The sequence below is a fragment of the Geotrypetes seraphini genome, chromosome 6, assembly GCF_902459505.1.
Source record: "Geotrypetes seraphini chromosome 6, aGeoSer1.1, whole genome shotgun sequence".
In the NCBI taxonomy this organism is placed as follows: Eukaryota; Metazoa; Chordata; class Amphibia; order Gymnophiona; family Dermophiidae; genus Geotrypetes; species Geotrypetes seraphini.
The window spans coordinates 3,671,037-3,691,511 of NC_047089.1; the positions used below are offsets into that span (position 1 = coordinate 3,671,037).

General features: G+C 42.2%; 1 protein-coding gene across 2 annotated transcripts in view; it reads left to right on the forward strand.

Annotated features, from left to right (window-relative positions):
• Positions 1–20,475, forward strand: part of CYFIP1 (cytoplasmic FMR1 interacting protein 1) — a 138,704-nt gene that overhangs the window by 21,517 nt on the left and 96,712 nt on the right. For both annotated transcript variants that reach the window (XM_033947822.1, XM_033947821.1), the window contains exons 5-13: positions 464–565; positions 3,630–3,811; positions 6,889–6,985; positions 8,263–8,391; positions 11,593–11,697; positions 13,163–13,254; positions 13,901–14,018; positions 18,878–19,000; positions 19,960–20,085. In XM_033947822.1, the coding sequence (XP_033803713.1) occupies positions 464–565; positions 3,630–3,811; positions 6,889–6,985; positions 8,263–8,391; positions 11,593–11,697; positions 13,163–13,254; positions 13,901–14,018; positions 18,878–19,000; positions 19,960–20,085 (1,074 nt within the window). The remainder of the gene's footprint in view (positions 1–463; positions 566–3,629; positions 3,812–6,888; positions 6,986–8,262; positions 8,392–11,592; positions 11,698–13,162; positions 13,255–13,900; positions 14,019–18,877; positions 19,001–19,959; positions 20,086–20,475) is intronic.

The window sequence follows — 20,475 nt, forward strand, 5'->3', positions numbered from 1 at the left end:
TATGCTAAGTTGGGGGGTTTCTGTTGGAGGACAGGGTATCTTTCTACACATCTGGTGGTTGTGCCCTAAAGTTCAGCAATTTTGGGGTGCTAATGGCCTTTGTGGCTGCAGTCCTTATTAAATATAGGCCCAAATACTTTGGTGGCCTGAAAGTGAAATTTGGTACATGAAATGGTTACTGCGGGCTGCAGCTTGGAAAAAGCAGGAGCTAGCAGGATTAGAAGCAATGCAACGCAAAGTGATCTGTATCTACAGCCCCGAAAAGGTTTCATAAGGTTTGGGATTCCTATATACCATGGCAGTAGACCTGCCAACCGATATGCCAAGATATGCTTGATCCATCACACTAGGGAAGGAGGAGAGTTTGTTTTGTGATGTGTTACATTTTCTTGTATTTCAATAAAATTATACATTTTTCAAAAAAGAAAACATATTTGTGTGTGTGATTTTTAAATCCTATTAGGTCAAATGTAACGAACAGCCCAACAGGGTGGAAATTTATGAGAAGACAGTGGAGGTTCTGGAACCCGAGGTTACAAAGCTGATGAATTTCATGTACTTTCAGGTACTGCTTATAAAATTGTCATTTAAGACCTATTAAATGCATGCTGGGATGACCTCAGAGAGGCATATTGCGGGCACCAAATTTAGATGCCTAGATGGAGCCCGCTGAGCAAGACTTCGGGAGCCATTAAATTCCACTATAAAATATTAATATGCAGGTTGTCATTTCATCGCCTACAATTGGACACCCACTTATGCCATGTCAATAGCAGGTGTAACTGCATGCTCCTAAACGCGGTTCTTTCCTCTGTAAATTACAGCGTTCTGGGAGCCCTGCCAATGCTACCGGCACATTAGGAACACAATACAGGTATTATGTGTGCAAATAAGTAGCATTTAGTTTGAACATAACACACGATACTAGTATTATATGTGTATATAGTCTATGGTGTAAATGTGTCTCTGAAAACACTAACTCAGTGTTTTTCAACCACTGTTCCGCGGCACACTAGTGTGCCGCGAGATGTTGCCTGGTGTGCCGCAGGGCCCGGAGCTGACAGGGGGCCGAGGCAGGGGCGCCAGTAGCTCGCCAAGGCAAAGTGAGTCGATCACCCAGGACTCACTTTGTCTTGGCGATCTAATCTATCGAGCCGATAAGTCTTCTTCTCCCCGACGTCAATTCTGCAGTCGGAGAGGAAGTTCGGGCCAGCCAATCGCTGCCTGGCTGGGCGGAACTTCCTCTCCGATTGCAGAATTGACGTCAGGGAGAGCATGCGTCGGCGTCGGCTTTGGGGCCTGTTATCCATTGGTGGGTCCTGTTCCCCGATGGCAGCGGCAGTGGCAGTGGCTTGGGGAACGGCAGGGAGAAAGAAAGAAAGGGGGCAGGCAGGGAAACAGAAGGAAAGAAGAGAAACAGAAAAAAAGAAAGAAAGGTCAGGGAGAGAGGAAGAAAAAGTTGGGGGAGGGAATGAGGTGTGGAGGAGAGAAAGCATACAGGCTGATAGAAGGGAAGAAAGATTGGATGCACAGTCAGAAGAAGAAAGTGCAACCAGAAATCACCAGACAAGGTAGGAAAAATGATTTTATTTTAAATTTAGCAAAGTGGAGGCAGTATTACCACAGTTTTCAAAGGAATTTGCCCAAATAACTTAATAGTTAACTGGGTAAATTCCCAGAGATGAAAACTTCCCTTCACTTACTATGCACAGTTCTGAATTTATATCTGCTGTCTATATTTTACAATATGGTCACCTTTTACTAAACCGCAATAGTGGTTTTTAGCGCAGGGAGCCTATGAGCGTCGAGAGCAGCGCTGGGCATTCAGCGCAGCTCCCTGCACTAAAAACTGCTATTGTGGTTTAATAAAAAGGATGGAGGGTATATTTGTCTATTTTTGTATGCTATAAAAACCAAATACAGAGAGAGACTGAGAGCTGTTGACGAAGAGCTACGTGTGTGTCTTTCTTCGATTCCAGCCAGAATATCAGCTTTGTGTTCAGCCAAACAGGCCCAGGTTTCGCACTGAATAAAGTATTTTATAATTTTTATAATTTTTATTTCGTAATAAAGTAATTATAAAATACTTTCTTTGTGTTTATTTGATTCCTATTCAAGAGAATTACTTTATATATAGTCAATATAGGCAGAGAGTTAAATTTTTTAACATTTTCTAATGGTGGTGTGCCTCGTGATTTTTTTCATGAAACAAGTGTGCCTTTGCCCAAAAAAGGTTGAAAAACACTGCACTAACTGAATTGTAACACCTTTACAGAAGCTCATGTAAAGCGCTCTGAAGTGACTCCCCAGGCATTATCAGCAGTATAGGAGCTTTTAATAAATATAAACATGTACATCCCCTCACATTTAGTTGCTAAGCAGATCGTGCACCAGAATTATAAAATAGAGCTCAGGCGGGACCGCAGCAACTCTCCTTGGGCTGGATACTACCCTTAGCCTGACGCAAAAGCACCGCCCTTGCAGCCTCGGACCACAAGCTCTCCACGGAGTGGGGAGACCCCGCAGACCGGATTGTCTCCTCCTCTGGAGGCAAGCATGGTAACACCGGAGAGCCTGGGAGATAGGGAATTTCGGCAGGAAAGCCCCATTATGGAGACTGAGGCAATATTAATGCTGAGTGAAGGACATGCCCAGAGGGGAAAGTGCCAAGCAGATTCAACCGACGACGAGCATTTTTTCACTAAGCAAGAAGAAATTCTCATAACTAAACCCGCTGAAGTGACTCTGGAATCATTATGGGATCTTGTGGCTAACTTTGGTAAAGAATAGTTAAATGAAAAAGGTCTTCAAATACAGATTTTCTATAACAATTTTTTGTTTTCAGAACCGCAGACCTCAGAAAACCGTACTGCATGTATAGTGGCTTCAAAAAACATACAGATTAATTACGGTAACCATGGTCGTCATAGGTCTCTAAAGTATTTTTATAAATATTTGTTTAGTACATTTTATTAACTTAAAGAAGTACTTATCTTATATCTATGCGGGCGGGGGTAGGCACTCCGACATAGACTATGTTTCGCCCCGAATGGGCTGTATCAAGGAATCCCCCTGCAAATAACAAAATTATTTTATACCTTAGTTTATTTAGAATATTTCTAAAAGATTTATATCAGTAAATATAACAAACACTCCAACATACCTTATACTTTGGTAAAGCCATAAGTCCCCATTTTCAATATATAGAAGGGAAACTAATTGAACAAACAAAAGAGAGAAAAGAACTTAAAAATGATATGGTTTCTTCTAAAGTAACTATTGGAAAAGTGGAACAGGACTTGGTATCTTTTAAAAATATTCAAGAGACATTAATTAAAGATAATACAAATCTTAGGAGAAAAATAACGCTCGTGTTAGAAATATTGAAACCTACAGTAAAGATAAGTAAAGTCTAGATCTGTGGTCTCTCCTGAGCTTCTGGCCTAACTTGGGGAAAGGCTAGGTCTTTGTCTTATAGCGTCTGACTAGTGCTTCCATAGTTGCTTGAGCAGATCTCCAGGCCCCCTCTGTCCCTTGAGCTCTTGCTTTCCCCAGTCATCTCCACTGTTTTAGCTGATGTGATGATTGTCAACAGAACATCAACTGCATTTCCCCTGTTTCCATCACAGAGAAATGCCACTGAGCGGTTCTGTGCTGAAGTGAGACGTTTGTGCCACGCAGAGAGAAGGAAGGACTTTGTTTCTGAAGCCTACCTACTTACTCTGGGAAAGTTCATCAACATGTTTGCAGTACTAGATGAGCTAAAAAATATGAAGTGTAGTGTGAAAAATGACCACTCTGCATACAAGCGGTGAGTTATTTCTACTCAAAAAGAAATTGGCTGACATTGTGTTATTGCAATGCTCCTCGTGTGGAGTACTTTGCACCAAGCTTGTAATTCTTTCTAATGCAACAGAGGTGGGAAAGAATCATACAAATGTGTCTGTCTGTCTCTCTCCAGTGGCAATATAAGCCTCCGGAAATTTAACAGAATTGGAATGACATGGGAAAACCTGATAAAATGACACATTAAGTTTGACTGGGGGGTTGAGAAAAAGAAGCCCCCTGCCCCTCCACCTCTGGTGACCGCCTCACAAATTAGTTTCTCCTCAAAAAAATTATCCTCAAGTCTTCCAACACCTTGTAATCTGTCCCCATCTCACAAACTGCCCACCAGCCATAGCAATTCTCCATAGACACAACACATAGCAGAGATACACACACACCAGGATTACAAATAATTCTCTAACTGAGATTTTCTCTGTTGCCAAAGTCAGGGACCAATTGGGATTATACCTAGAGTCCAAAGTTGTACAGATATACTTGGAACTCAGGACCTGTCTGGGTTTTGTCAGAATTCTACTGATTTTTATATCTGTCTGTAAGCAGCTAGGTATGATCATGCCTTCTCCTCTTTTGGAAAAGGGTAATTGGTCTCCAGTCACAGCTCAGATCCAGCATATCCTCTTGCATTGCTCTCATCTGCTCCACCACAATTACTGAATTTGTTTTCTTTTGCATTCCGTCAGGACCCTTCATTGAAGCAATTTAAGATTTTGTTTAAAATGTGGCCTTGACTGGATCTAATTCACTAATATGCATTTCTAGGTGTATTCTGGTTCACCATGTTTTCCAATTAAATCCATACCTAACTCCAATATTTCTGAATTATAGTATATTCCCAAGTCTACCATCTTCCCTAGTACATTTAGGAAGATTCTCGGTGATCTTTGGCTACACGTTATGGGCTAGATTCTGTAAAGGACGTCTAAAAGTTAGGTGTTGTTTAGACATCCAAGAGCACAATGCTGAGTTCTATTGTATAATAGAGAATCGCGCTCTTTAAGTGCGTCTATATTGTTAGAGGTCCTTTACAGAATCGCCTTTTAGGCGTCGCATAGACGCCCTAGTAACGTCTGTGACATTATCGTGTGTGAGCATTGTGACGTCATTAGAACAGCAATTTTATGCTGTTGTTTTTACATTAAAATTGTATGCATCACTATTATGTGGTATTTAAATTTGGCTCCTTTATCATATTTCTCTTCCTTTCCTGTTACCCAGGGTCCCATGGAGCAGTGGGGGATTTGAACCAGCAACCACTGCGCCACACACTCAGCCATTAAACCACATGTCAATTCCAAAGCCAAGCTTATATTCTCTTGATTCACAAGTAGTCATTTCTCTGGGATAAATATAAAATATGTACCTTCAACATTGTCAAGTTCTTCCGCTGTTTTCTAAAAAATCTTCTCTCTTGGCCTCTGTGTTACTCAATCAAAGCACAATGATGTCAAGATTGTGCATCAGACATGTCTACTTGCTCTGAACCACAGCCGTTGTGAGTAGGGATTCTCTTATTTTCTCATCCTTTTGGGAAGGAGGTTAAGTTTGTTATATATATTTCATGTGCTTTGTTTGAGTAATGCATTATTAAACATCTTTTTCTATTATTATCAAAAAGCAGTCCTCTTTATCCCAAAAAATAAAGCCCTGTTCACCTATATGAACACCTAAGTGACGCCTAAGACACGTCTACCTAACTCGTGCTTACCTAGCGCCCAGCTCATGCTCAAAAGTAGACCTGCTTTTTCAACGCCTACATTTTAGGCATTAGTAGACACTTAGGACGCTGAGTGGCTTGCATTTCTGTAAATGGACATCTATTTTGAAGCCATGCCTATGCCTCTCCCATTAGGTGCAGCTTTTTCCGATGGGTGTCCACGAAATTGCAGATGCCAATTTTGTAAATCTCGTCCAGCCTTTGGACATCTAGCTTCCAATTATTTGGACACCTAAGTCAGTGGATGCCCACATTGTGGACACCTACCGTTAGATGTCCTTTACAGAATCTGCCCCTATATGCCCATTTGCAGGTCAGGTTTTCGGGATATGTACAATGCATTTTCAGTAGATGGATTTGCATGCACTGCCTCCTTGGTATTCAGATCTATCTCCTGCATATTCATATTGGATAGCCTGAAAACTTGACCTGATTAGGGCTCTTGAGAACTGGAATTGCCTACCCCTGGTCTATGCAATATTTTGTAATGCATTTTCTGGAGTTAGGTACTCTCTACCAACAGCTTCCTTGGAATCCTCTTGGGACACTTGTGCCCATTTTGTATAATTCCCAAATCTGACCTGGTAATCCCCACCAGTAGGTTGTACCCTTCTCCTCCACTGCCAATTCCAGACTTCGTTCCTTTCATCTAACTGCCCCGTATGCCTGGAATAAACTACCCGAGTTCATCCATCACTCCCCTTACCTTGTTTAAAAGTAGGCTGAAAATCCACCTTTTTGATGTAGCTTTATTTATTTATTTTAAAAATTTCTATACCGTTTATAATTAAATGGTTCACAGAGTTACATACATAATTTAAGAACAAAATCATGACATACAAATAATCCTAAAAAAATCATGATTAAAAACTAAAACCATAGTAAGAATGATCATGAACAGTTCATCAGCTTTGCCAAAAGGCAATTATTAACTAGAAGAAAGCATGTACAAATAGCTGTGTCAATCCATAGCCCACTGCTCACCACCCTAGCCAGCAGATTAACGATCCGCCCTTAACTATCCCCCACCCTGGCATCCTATTTGTCTTCCTTGTCTGTTTAGATTGTAGGCTCTTTTGAGCAGGGACGGTCTCATTCGTGCCTGTAGCTCTCTAGAAATTAGTAGTAGTAGTTGGTTTGGTTTTTTTAGGGTGCCCACATTTGTATGTAAATATTGAGCAGATATTTCCAGGGGAGGTTTGGATATCAGTGTTCTCAAGCTTAATTAATCTTGTTGATATATTATCCATCATTTGTTAGCATCATAGAATAACTAAATGTAAATCATTTATTATCTTTTCAAATTGCATTTTATTTTTTAAAAGAGCGGCTCAGTTTTTGAGGAAAATGGCTGATCCTCAGTCCATCCAAGAATCTCAGAACCTCTCCATGTTCCTTGCTAACCACAATAAGATAACACAGGTAAGTTTCAGTAATCATTAGCATATGTTTAACTTTTATAAAATATGTACTTGAAAAGTTACTATTTCATAGGTAAGTTTGACAATTTCTTGTAAGATAGGATTAATGGAAATGTTTTTACAGCATTTGTTGTTAGATTACCGTAGTAAAACTTTGTAAAATATTTATGCATTTAAACTTTGATTTTCTTCTGTACTGTTAAATGAATACTGTCTTCTGTCACCTTAGTTCCAGCTCCGTGTTGTTTTACCTTAGTTCTTACTCTCATCCTCCCATCTTCATCTCCTAGCCCCATTTTCTTTCCTGACCACAAATGCTCAAATGGATGAGCAGCATTGGATAATAGTCATTAGACTTCATGAGATGATCTTGACTGCTTCAAATGCAGGTAGTTTGGATTCTCTCTCCAGTTTGCAGGATCTCTAACCAGAAATTGTTGAGTAACAGTTTCTAACCACATTATTATGACTAGTCAGCCATATTATAAGGATGTTGTAGGACCTTGAGGGACCTCTAAATTTGTTCCAAAGTACAGTGGTGCACCGGTTTGCGAATGTTTTGCAAGACGAGCGGGGGGGATGATGGATCACGCGGCCTTCATGATCGGGGGGGCCTGGCCGGTTCTTGGGGGGTAGAGCAGCACCGCTGGCCTCGGGAGATGGGGGTGGGTGGGAACGAATCAAGCGAGTTTCCCTTACTTCCTATGGGGAAACTCGCTTTGATATTCGAGTATTTTGGTTTACGAGCATGCTTCTGGAACGAATTAAGCTCGTAAACCAAGGTTCCACTGTAACTCAAATTTTAACCATATCTTTTCTACATGAGGTAGAATATATTGAGGTATGTTCTGATAAGGTTTAAGTTTTACCATAGTCTTACGGGTCACGCTAGGCTGCATCCCATGTGGATTTTATTATCAACTGCTGGAACAGTTCTCCCTGTAGAGAATCCAGGATGTCTCTACTTTTAGGTGACCCCATAACAGGAGCATATTGAAATCACCTGTTAGCTATACAGTGAAAGTCCTCAGTTAATTCTCTATCCACTTCCTCTGCCTGTGAAGCTACAGAATACCATTGAGCATGTGGCTGGTTCTCTCATATGCAACTGTAGCACCTGAGGTTTAATCCATTAATTTGTCTTAGTTATGTCAAAAGTAGCAATTCATACCCTTTGAAGGAACAATATAGTTACAGTATTGTAGTAATGACTGTCCATGGCTTTTGCACTATAGACAACTCTAAAAAGATGCTAATTTGGACTATGTTGTGTTCTAGTCTTTGCAGCAGCAGCTGGAAGTGATTTCTGGTTATGAAGAGCTCCTTGCAGACATTGTAAATATATGCGTGGACTACTATGAAAACAAGATGTATCTAACCCCTGGTGAAAAGCACATGCTCTTAAAAGTAAGAATTGCTAGTATGGAAGATTGTGGATTAAGTGAGGATGTATTTCATTTTTAGTTTTATATCCCGTCCTCCCCAAAGAGCTCAGAACAAGTTGCACTTTAGCTTTCACAGTCCTCTGGGAAACAGTAATCATACCGTAATCAAATTTGAGCTGATACCTGTAGCAGCATTAAATTTTCAGAAGGGCAACTATGATAAAATGATTAAAAAGAAGCTAAAAGGATCAGTTGCAAAGGTCGGGTCTCTAAACCAGGTGTGGATGTTATTTAAAAATACCATCGCAGAAGCCCAGACTACATGTATTCTACATATTAACAAAGGTGGAAAGAAGAGAAAACGAGAACCAGCATAGTTAAAAGGTTAAGTGAAAGATCCTATTGGAGCCAAGAAAAATCCTTTAAAGAATGAAAAAAGGATCCAAATGAAGAAAATAAAAAGAGACATAAGCACTGGCTAAGTTAGATGCAAAGCATTGATAAAGCTAAGAAAGAATATGAAGAGAAACTTGCCAAAGAGGCAAAAATTCATAACATCAGAAGCAGAAAACCTGTGAGGGAATCCGTGGGACCGTTGGATGATCAAGGAGCAAAAGGGGTGCTCAGGAAGGATAAGGCCATAGCGGAAAGACTGAATGATTTCTTTGCTTCAGTCTTTATGGAAGAAGATGAAAGAGATCTCTACCTGAACCGGAAATGGTTTTCAAAGGTGATGATGCGGAAGAACTGAAAGAAATCTCGGTAAATCTGGAAGATGTACAAGTCAACAAGTTAAAAAGTGATAAATCGCCTGGACCGGATGGTATACATCCCAGGGTACTAAAAGAACTGAAACATGAAATTAATGTCACTAAAATCGTCTGTAGTACCTGAAGATTGGAGGGTGGCTAATTTTTTAAAAGGGTTCCAGGAGAGATCTGGGAAATTACACTACATGCCACCACATTATGGACATTCTTGATGAAAGCCACAGAAAGTCCGCTGAGCTCAGTAAATTAGTTCACTGTATATTTTAGTACACCTTTCGGATCCTTTGCCTCCTTGACGGCATTATTAGAATTGATTAAAGAATATGGTGACTATGCAGGCTTCTGCTTAAATTTAGATAAATCAGAAGCATTAGCGTCCTCTGTGGAGGTTCAGGCTTTATGGGGTCAGAGTTTCCGTTGACTTGGGCGCAAGGGCAGTTTATGTACTTGGGGACAGTCATGACTATGTTGACTTCCAAATTATATCGTCTTAATGTGGATAGGCTTCAGCAAAAGATGGAGTTCTTGCTGGATACTTGGCGGACACTGCCCCTTTCTCTGATGGGTCGCATTTGTTTGGTTAAGCTGTTTATTTTCCCCAAAAGGTTATATATGTTGCAGACCTTGCCGTTGTGTTTACTAAAGAAAGATTTACGCATCTTTTATAAAAAAGTTACTCGTTTTTGATGGGTGTCCAAGAAACCTAAAATAAAGTTGACACAATTGCTGGGTAATTGGAATAGGGGGGGTTAGGTTTACCAGATATGAGGATCTATAATTATGCGTGTCTCCTTCGTCATTTAGGAGATTGGGTAAATAAGACCAGCATTTATACCCCAATTCAAATGGAACGGGAGTTTTTTGCTCCTTATGATGTGTATTACATAAAACCCGTAGGCCATTGCCCTCTTTTATTCGTTCAAGTGTATTATTTAACACATTACAGGTGGTATGGCGTTGGCTTGTGCAAATTTTGGGAGGGAATGCGATGGTTACTGATCTTTTGCCTTTGCAAGGTAATCCGGCCTTCCTTCCGGGGTGGGATTATAGAGAGTATAGATTATGGGGAACGAGAGGAGTTTTTTAAGTTTAGAACATATTTTGGGGGTTGATGGGGAATTGCTGACCCGTGCAGAATTGTTAGCTAAGGTGAGGGAGACCTGGGGAGCGCAGTTTGCGTGTTTTCAAGTGGAACACTATGTGAAATCTCTTGACGGATCACAATTGAGTAGGCATGTGGGAGCTAGACTGCGAGAGATGTTTACTAGGGATGAGGGGGTGTTTCTTTTGGTGTCTAGCATTCATTCTAGCTTACAAAGATTACAACCAGAAAAGGACTACCAGAATATTCAAGATAAATGGGAGAGAGCTTAATTTGGAACATTGGGATGTAGCCCGTACTTTAAGGGCTACACCTGGGGTGACATCATGTGCATGGTTAAGAGAAACGTATTATAGCGTAACTTTACGTGCCTATTTCACTCGTACACAGTTGTTTTATAGTGGAAGTCTTTCAACTCCACTGTGTCACAAATGTGGGATGGGGAGTCATACTTTGGGACATGCATTTTGGTTTTGTCCCATTTAGCACTTTTGGAAGCAAATAATATATTATATGTCAAAAATAATTGGAAGATCCTTGCGATGTTCTCTGACCCATTTTATTTTGGATTTATCAGAGGCTTTTGGTCACTTACCTAAGGGATATAAGGCGCTGTGTAGGAAGATGAGTCTATTGGCAAAAAAATGTATACTTCAATATTGGACGATCCCTGACCCGCCGAAGTTTTGGCATTGGCGGAACCAGTTACATCAGTTGGCCATCTGGGAAGCTAGAGATGCTGGAAGGACTAGGAAGCGAAAAATGCTGTTTATGCAAATCTGGGATCCATATTTGCAAGCCTTACATCCTAAAGGTCGAAGTGCGGTTTTAAGATGGGTGTCCTAATTGGGCTTTTATTTAATAGGATTGAGATAAAAATGGTGTGTTTTGATGAGTTGGGGTAAGAGTACCATTGGGTGGTGAATGGAAAGTGGGGGGGTTGAGTAGGGGATGTAGTTTTTTGTTTTTTTTTAAACATAGTCATGCATAGATTAAGAGGGGTTTATTGGGGGGGTTGAAGGCATTATTTATATGTGTCTATTACATTATTGTATTTGATGTTGTTTGCATCAATAAAAATTGTTTGAACCTAGTTCACTGTAGCTCTCAGGAGTGAGTTCCTTATAAGTGCTGCATGTGCACGCCAGTCTTTCCACTGGTTTACATTAAAGCATCTCAAGCAGATCATAAATTAATTTTTGATAGACAACTTAATTTGTACTTAAAATGCTATGTGTAGTTATGCATGCTTTTAAAGATTAAAATAAATAGTAAATTAACAACCTGTTGCTTGTAATAGTGTGCTGTGGTTATTGGAATCCTTGGCAATAACCTTTTGGCTTGCTTTTAGGTAATGGGTTTTGGCCTGTATCTAATGGATGGAAATGTCAGTAACATCTACAAATTGGATGCTAAGAAGAGGATAAATCTTACTAAGATAGATAAATTCTTCAAGGTGAGAAAATAATTTAGTAGCAATGTTATGGTTGCCATTCCTGATGTCAAGATTATCACTATTTGGTCACAAACTGGTTATTTTGTGTCGATGTCCTTTATAAGATGTACTGGAATCTGCTCTCCCCCCCCCCCCCCCGTGTTCTTCCTTTTAGGCGTAGTACAACAATTTTATGGTATTAGTTAAGTTCTTTGGGACTCCTAAGCAACCTGCCTGCCCCATGTGAATGGTTGGAACTAGGTGGAAGATTCTCAGTTGTTTTAAGTTCAGTGATTAGGGAGAATGTTATACGTGAACATGTGTATTTGCATCTGAGTTAAAAAACATTGACGTAATAAACCCTTTCATGATATCAATTACTGTTTATACTCAAATATAAGATGAGATTTTGGGGCCAAAAAAATTGGCTCAAAAATGGGGGTCTCATCTTATATTTGGGTCATCGTTCACCCGCTCCCCCTCCTGGTGGGGTGGGGTGGGCCATCTCCTGTCCTGGCCTACTCTGCCAATTATTTTACCTCCCGCCTCCCTCCGCGTACCTTTACGAATCCCTGGTGGTTCAATAGTATACTGGGCAGGAGCGAGCTACCATCACTCTTGTCCCACACTGAGCCCCTCCCTGAATGGCCACCTCAAATTCTTGCGGCCCAGTGTATTAGGCATGAGCGAGCTTTCGCGCTCCTGCCCAGTGCTGAGCCACTCGTTGAATGGCTACCGCGAGTTCTCATGAGAACTTGGGGCAGCCATTCAATGAGCAGCTGAGCACCAGACAGGAGTGGCCATTCAGGGAGGGGCTGTCGATATCAGGATGTTTCTTTTTAGAAAGGGTTACAAGTGTGCGTGACATAGCCTTCTAAGGTAGGTGTTGGAGACAAAAACAATAACTAAGTTCAGGAAATGCCTTGATACAAAGAAGTGAAGGGAAATCAGATATCAGTTTGGTTTGTTTATATTGAATAGGTTAGATAAACATTTGCTTTCATTTGTTTTTCTGTTTCTGTGATTATAAATACAAATTTAAATCATTTTCTTGCATTACAGTGTAGGCATATTCATTTTCAAATATTACAACAAGTGAATAATAATCAATCAGAAAGATTTTTAACTAATCACTTGACAATCTTATTTATATTCCTCCAAATATATAAATATAAAAGAATCCCACCCTACCCACCCATATATTAACAATTAACAATTATTATCATTCATAATCCCACCCCCCTATATCTTATCCAATACTAAGGTGTTTAAGATGTCTGATCATTAGAATAAATAATCAATGGCCACCAAATCTTTTTAAACTTATGATAATTTCCTTGTTGCATAGCATGCACCCTTTCCATTTTATAAATATGGCATACTGAATTCCACTAAAAAGTATAATTTAGTTTAGTGTAATCTTTCCAATTTCCTGTAAATCTGCTGAATGTTTCCGTTTCAGTACTGTTTTCCCTTCCAATTATAGCAACTGCAAGTGGTCCCCCTCTTTGGTGACATGCAAATTGAATTAGCAAGATACATTAAGACCAGTGCCCACTATGAAGACAATAAATCCAGGTAGGACTTGAATGGGATGGGATGAGTGCTGTAGAGGCTGAAAATGAGGCTTGTATCGTTCTTGATGCTGCTAGAAATAATTGCAATGTGCAAATCATTGGAACACATTTGATTTGTGGGGATCTAAGTAGCTCTATTGTGAGAACCTTGGTTAAAGCCAGGGAGACTAGTTTGAAAAAAACCCTTAGTCTAGCATTTGAGCTGAGAGTTCGTGACCATTTTTAAGTAAATTTCTGCTGAGGATGTGAAGAAATATATCTCTGCCTACAGACCTAAACATGCTTTTTCTTAGATAGCAGTACTAAAATCAGGAATATAACATCTATTCTTCTTCATGTCTCCCGTAACGCATCTTGAAAATCTGTTATGGCTAGAACGGCAGCAGCACCCCCCCCCCCCAGGCTGCCCTTTCCTTAGCATGCAGAATAGAAAAGTGATTTGCACAAAGCTTTTGTCAAAATTGTAATGCTGGAGGGCATCTCATACATTCTATAGAGTGTGTTTCTGACTCTCAGAAGGGGCATTTAAATGGTAGAACACCTTGTTCTTTGTACTAAATAGGAACTGGAAGATGAATCCAAGACAAATGGCAGCGTTAATCCTCATTTGTTAATATGTTTGTTTGTGGTGGTTTATTCTTATGTAGGTGGACATGTACCTCCTCCAGCAGCAGTCCCCAGTACAACATTTGTGAACAGATGATCCAGATCAGGGAGGACCACATGCGCTTCATTTCAGAGCTGGCTCGTTACAGTAACAGTGAGGTAGGTAGGATAAGTTAATAACACTCGATGTGTTTTATCCATATCCTACATCAAAACAGAATTCAAACTAAATATGTATATTACATTTTCTTAATGACTGAGAATGATTTAAGGTGTAAAATGTTAACACATAGTATGAACAGTTATTATTTTATTGATTTTAAAAATTTCTATACCGTTTTATATCAGAACATAAGACTAGCCATACTGGGTCAGACCAATGGTCCATCTAACCCAGTATCCTGCTGCCAACAGTGGCCAATCTAGGTCAGAAGTACCTGGCAGAAACCTCAGTAGCAGCATTCTTTAGCACTCTCCAGGCCAGTAGAGGTTAATCTTTACGAGTGGGTATATATCCAATCATGACCAGCAGGTGGAGACTGAAGACAAAACTGTGAGATAGTACATAAGATATCCCCTTCTCTATTCTCATCAGCCTACTTCAGTCTCCAGCAGGTGTAGAGTGATCTGTACCTATCTTCCTTGGTAGGGCTGTTGGAATATGTTTAGGGGATTTCTAGTTTCTGTTTTTGGCCGGACGGAGCTTAGGCAGGCCCTGTTTACTGGTCTGTCCGACCTCGGGGGTGTCAAACCCGGCGGTTCTCGAGTGGGGTCCCTCCCTCCACCTCCCCACATTTTTTTAGAGGAGCCTCAGCGGTCAGCCTTGCCCCCTAACTCAAGCAAGGCCTACTGCTTCGAGAGCCTGTGGAGTCTGTTCTGTTAAAAAAAAACCATCCTGAGGTAGTGCTGGTCTGGAGCGTTGTTTCCCTTTAAGAAAACTGTATTTTACATCTAACCGGCACTTTAATTCTAGCTAGGTCGCGTATGGAGCAATGAGCACTTCTCAGGGGAAAAAGTGCTCATTGTGCTCTAGACGCGAGGCACTCGCGGCCGGCCTGTGCAAGCGGTTTTCAGGCCAGTGCGGTGGAGGAGCTCCGTTGGTAGCGGCTGCAGGCGCCCAGAGTTCCCCGCTGATGGTGCCTCGCGAGTTGGCTGGGAGCAGTGGGGAAGCCCGGTCTTCCCCAACTGCCCACGAAGAGATTCCCAGAACTGCCGATGTTCGGGTTGCAAAGGATTCCTTCTCAGCTGATTTTTTGACAACTGATGCCGACTTACCTGTTTTAGCGGCTGGGACTGTTCAGGCTTCTCAGCCGCTACAGGCCATGGAGGGAGCTTTTTTGGTGGGAACTTCGCCATTTTCTCAGTCTGGCCACTCCATTTTGTCTGCAACCTCAGGTGACCTTCCCCCTGTATTGGAAAAACAGGGGCAGGTTTCTGCTGGGTCCCCTGGGGTTTTTTTCCCCTGATTTACTTTTTTCTTTATGCAGAGCCTATTTACAGGAGCTCTCAAGATTCCCTCTTTTAGAATGGAAACGCTGTGGTCTTTCATTCTGGCGGTTCAGCCGGGGGAATTCCTGACTTCTCTCGATCTGACGGAGGCCTACTTGCATGTTCCCATTCGGGTCTCTCATCAGTGCTTCCTTCGCTTCGCGATCTTGGGGCGGCACTTTCAGTTCTGTGCGCTTCCCTTTGGCCTGGCCATGGCTCCTCGGACATTCACCAAGATGATGGTAGTTGTCGTGGCGGTCGGAGGGCATTCTGGTACATCCCTACCTGGACGACTGGTTGATTCGGGCGAAGTCGTTACATGGCCAACGGAGGAGCTGTTGTATGTGTTCCCTCCTTGGCCATTAATGGGCAGAGTTCTTCTCCACATTGTTCGCCATCCGGATCTTGTGGTTCTGGTGGCTCCGGATTGGCCTCGACGGCCGTGGTATGCAGATCTGGTGAGGCTTCTGGTTGCGGATCCTCTTCCTCTGCCTCTCTTGGACGACCTTCTGACGCAGGGTCCCAGTCCCATGTTTGACCCGTCTCCCTTCTGTCTTACGGCTTGGCTCTTGAAAGGGGTCACCTAAGTAAGAAGGGGTATTTGGATAAGGTGATCTCTACTCTCTTGGGATCCCGGAGGCTTTTTAGCTCTCGGGCTTATGTGCGGGTTTGGCGTCTCTTTGAGGGGTGGTGCCAGGCATGGGGAGTGGTCTCTTTTCACGCTTCCTTGCAAGATGGCCTGGATAGAGTTCTGGCTTGGTCTTCTCTCTGGGTTCAGCTTGCGGCCTTGTCAGCCTTTCGTGGGTTAGTGACAAGTCAGCGTTTGACGGCCCTTCCTGATGTGGTTTGTTTTTTGCGGGCGGCCAAGTTTCTCAGGCCTCCCGTGCGGCCCTCTGTTCCATCTTGGGATCTTAATCTGGTTTTTTCTGTTCTAGTGCGCCCGTCCTTTGAACCGTTGGGCGGCTGCTCTTTGAAGAACCTTACTCTGAAGGCGGTCTTTTTTGGTGGCCATTATTTCCGCTTGGCGTGTTTCTGAGTTACAGGCTTTCTCTTGTAGGGCTCCCTTCTTGGAGTTTTCTAGGGAGCGGGTTGTCTTGCGGCCTGTTCCTTCCTTTCTGCCAAAAGTAGTTTCTCTTTTTCATGTCAATCAATCTGTTGTCCTCCCGGTGTTGGGTAGTCGGGAGGGCTCTTCTGAGCAGAGACAGCTGCGCAAGTTAGATGTTGGTTGGGTCCTTCACTCTTATGTGTGGTGGACCCAGGAGATCAGGAAATCCGATCATCTCTTTGTCCTTCTAGCGGGTTCTCGTAGGGGGGCTGGCACTTTTAAGGCTACTATTGCGTGCTGGATCAAGTAGACTATTGCTTCCGCTTATCTTCTGAGGCAGAAACCTGTTCTGGAGTTTCTCAAGGCTCATTCCACTCGGGGTCAGGCGGCTTCTTGGGCTGAGTCTTCGCTTGTGCTTCCAGTGGACATTTGTAAGGCAGCGGTTTGGTCTTCCTTGCATTCCTTTGTCAGACATTACCGGGTAGATGTTCAGGCGCGTTGGGACGCGGTGTTCGGTGAGCGTGTTCTGGTATCGGCCCTTCAGGGGTCCCACCCATGATGGGGACTGCTTTGGTACGTCCCACTTGTAAAGATTAACCTCCTACTGGTCTGGAGAGTGCTAAAGAAGGAGAAATTAGGTTCTTACCTGCTAATTTACTTTCTTTTAGCTTCTCCAGACCAGTAGAGGTCCCCACCCTGTCTGTTGTTGTATTGTTGGGGCTGTTGCACGGGCAGTTTTGTTTTTTGATGCGGGTCTAGTATTTTTCTAGGGCCAGGGAGTATTAAAGAGCAGTGGCTGTGGCTCGGCTGGCGAGCTGTGGGGACATTTTCCTTCTGGTATCTCTCCTCTGCATTTTCCAACAGCATTTTGGGTACGTTAGTTGTTACTCGTGTTCAGAATGTTGTTTATTTCTGTTTTCAGTTCTTGGTTCTGCTTGACTAGATTTAGGAGTAATCATCAGTGCAGACATGAAAACTGCCAATCAAGTGGAGAAGGCTTCATTCATCTAAGGCAAGGCAGATATTGGGTTGTATCAATAGAAGTTTCGTCAGCCGAAAGCCTGAAGTCATAATGCCGTTGTACAGGGCCATGGTGAGACCTCTTCTGGAGTACTGTGTGCAATTCTGGAGGCCACATTACAGTAAAGATGTGCGCAGAATTGAATCGGTTCGACGGACGGCCACCAGGATGATCTCGGGGCTCAAGGGTCTCTCGTACGAAGAGAGACTGAACAAATTGCAGCTCTATACTCTTGAGGAACGTAGGGAGAGGGGAGACATAATCGAAACATTTAAGTACCTCACAGGACGTGTCGAAGTGGAAGATGATATTTTCTTTCTCAAGGGACCCTTGGCCACAAGAGGGATCCCGCTCAAACTCAGGGGCGGAAAATTTCATGTCGACACCAGAAAGTATTTCTTCACAGAGAGAGTGGTTGATCATTGGAACAAGCTTCCAGTGCAGGTGATCGAGGCAGACAGCGTGCCAGACTTTAAGAATAAATGGGATACCCATGTGGGATCCCTACGAGGGTCAAGATAAGGAAATTGGGTCATTAGGGCATAGACAGGGGGTGGGTAAGCAGAGTGGACAGACTTGATGGGCTGTAGCCCTTTTCTGCCGTCATCTTCTATGTTTCTATGTTTCTATGACTATTCGGTAGACTGATGAGACTAGAGAAGGGGATATCTTATGTACTATCTCATAGTTTTGTCTTCCTGACCTGCTGGTCATGACTGGATAAATACCCATTTGTAATGATTAACCTCTACTGGTCTGGAGAAGCTAAAAGAAAGTAAATTAGCAGGTAAGAACCTAATTTCTCCTTCCATGTTACTGATCCAGGGCAAGCAGTGGCTTCCCCCATGTCTATTGAAGTACTTGTGCAGCCTTGCTCTGGTTAGGCCTTGCTTGGGTGTGCCCACCTCCATGCACCGCTTTTCCTCCTTGGTATGGGTTGCCTCCTCTTCAGCTTCTGGTCTCAGGGCCTGAACGCCCCACTACCTTGCCACCTTTTCTTGGCTGGCTGCTGACTACTTAGGTGGCAAGACTCGGGCCTCTTTGTAGCCCATTTTCCATTTCTTCTATTCCATGCATACCTAGACAGGCAGATGGACTTGACCCATCCCAATGGACACTCAGATTTTTGTGTGAAGTGTGCTCAAAGAAAACAACCCCCATAATTATTTTAGCAATGACGAGGACATGAGAATCAGTGCAGCTAAAAACTTTAGTTAAAATCTAAGCTTTAGAAAACTTTACAAAGAGTAAGTAATTACTTAGAAGTCTTAATGTCTTAGGTAAAAGCAGATGCAACAATAGGTGTCATTTAATCTAGTCTCTTTGTGGGAAGAAATGGAAATAGTATAATACTCTAAAGGCAGAAGATGATGAAATGAATGTTTTTGTGCCAATATTTACTTAGATTTATAAATTATGGCATTTGTTAAATAATCACTGAAACTGTGCTTTATTTTATTTTAGGTTGTTACAGGATCTGGTCGTCAGGATGCTCAGAAAAGTGATGCAGAATATCGAAAACTGTTTGATTTGTCTCTTCAGGGCCTGCAGCTTCTGTCCCAGTGGAGTGCTCATGTCATGGAAGTGGTATGTTGCTTTGCTCTTCCCACATGAAAGTGCGGTTTATCAAACAGAACCTGGAAGGCATGGCATTTAGCAAATAGATGACTTTATCTGCAGAGCTGTGATGTGTAGTTAATCTTCATGTTTTTTGACTCCTTTCCTCTGAATGCTAATACAAAGTTTATTCTTGGATGAAATATATTTCTTAAAAGTCACAATAGGAGATTAACATCTTAAAATTGGGCCAGCTGTAAAAAAGGATTTTAATATTTTGTGCCTTTTAGAAACATACTTGGTATATCAGGCCAAATTCTCTGCTAGATTTTACTCTTGTCCTCATTTTCTCTCATTTTGCTCTCGCTCACTTTTTTCTCCGTCATTGACTAATCTTAGCTTTCATTTTCTAAATGGATACTTTTGTCCATGTTTGATACGTCCTCTGAGGTCATCTGGGTGATGTCATCTGTCAGAGCCATTGGCAGGCACAATCTCCAGAAGCTTTGGAATCATCAACCACACATGCACATTCCTGCACACCGTTGCGTGGGACCAGGCAGTCTTTTTTTCTTGTGGAGCCGAGAGGACATTGTTTTCTCCCTCACATGTGCCATTGTGTTCTTTGTCCCCTTTTTATTTCATACATCCTGATAGCTAGGGATTCCCAGATTGGCAATAAGATGTCCTTGGAGGAGGCGAAGTTACTATACCAGGTGTTATTCGAGGACAGTAGGACACACGTTCTCATATCCCCTCCCTCCTCTCCTAGGAGTTCTTTTCTATCAGCTAGTATTTTAGATTGTCTGGTCCTGTGCAGTGGCGGCAGGTGGGAGCATGCAAGCGTGTGCACGGTTGATGATCCTAGAATGCTGAGGAATGTCTTCACCGAGGGCTCCATCACCAGATGTGAGAATGTGTCCTGGCGTCCTCAGAATATTTGCTACACATGAGTAACTTCACTTTCTTTGTTACCATTTTCCTTACAGTATTCGTGGAAGCTTGTGCATCCAACTGACAAGTACTCCAACAAAGACTGTCCAGACAATGCTGAAGAATATGAACGAGCAACACGATACAATTATTCTAGTGAAGAGAAGTTTGCGCTCGTGGAGGTAGGGTTATTTAAATCGTGTAAAATGCTCAACACTATTGTCCTTTAACACTTGGTTAAAAGTTCACCTATTGAAATATATGTTTCCAAATTTCTACATCTGTCAATCAGCTTTTCTCAGTTTTATTCATTTTTGGGTTCACTGTTGTCTCCTTTCATTAATTTTAATGTTAATTCAGTAGTTAATGTAATCAAATTGGAGTTCACCCACTATTCTGCATTTGCCTATTTTTCACCAGTAGTGTAGGACATGGTGCTATAGGGCATTTGTTAAAAACCGAATTATCTGGCTTAAGAGCTGGCCATTAGATTAGACAATTATATGAGGTGGCTAGCAAAAGCAGCTGCAGTCAGCCCAAACTTACAGAACTGTCAGCGTGGGCCGTTTCCA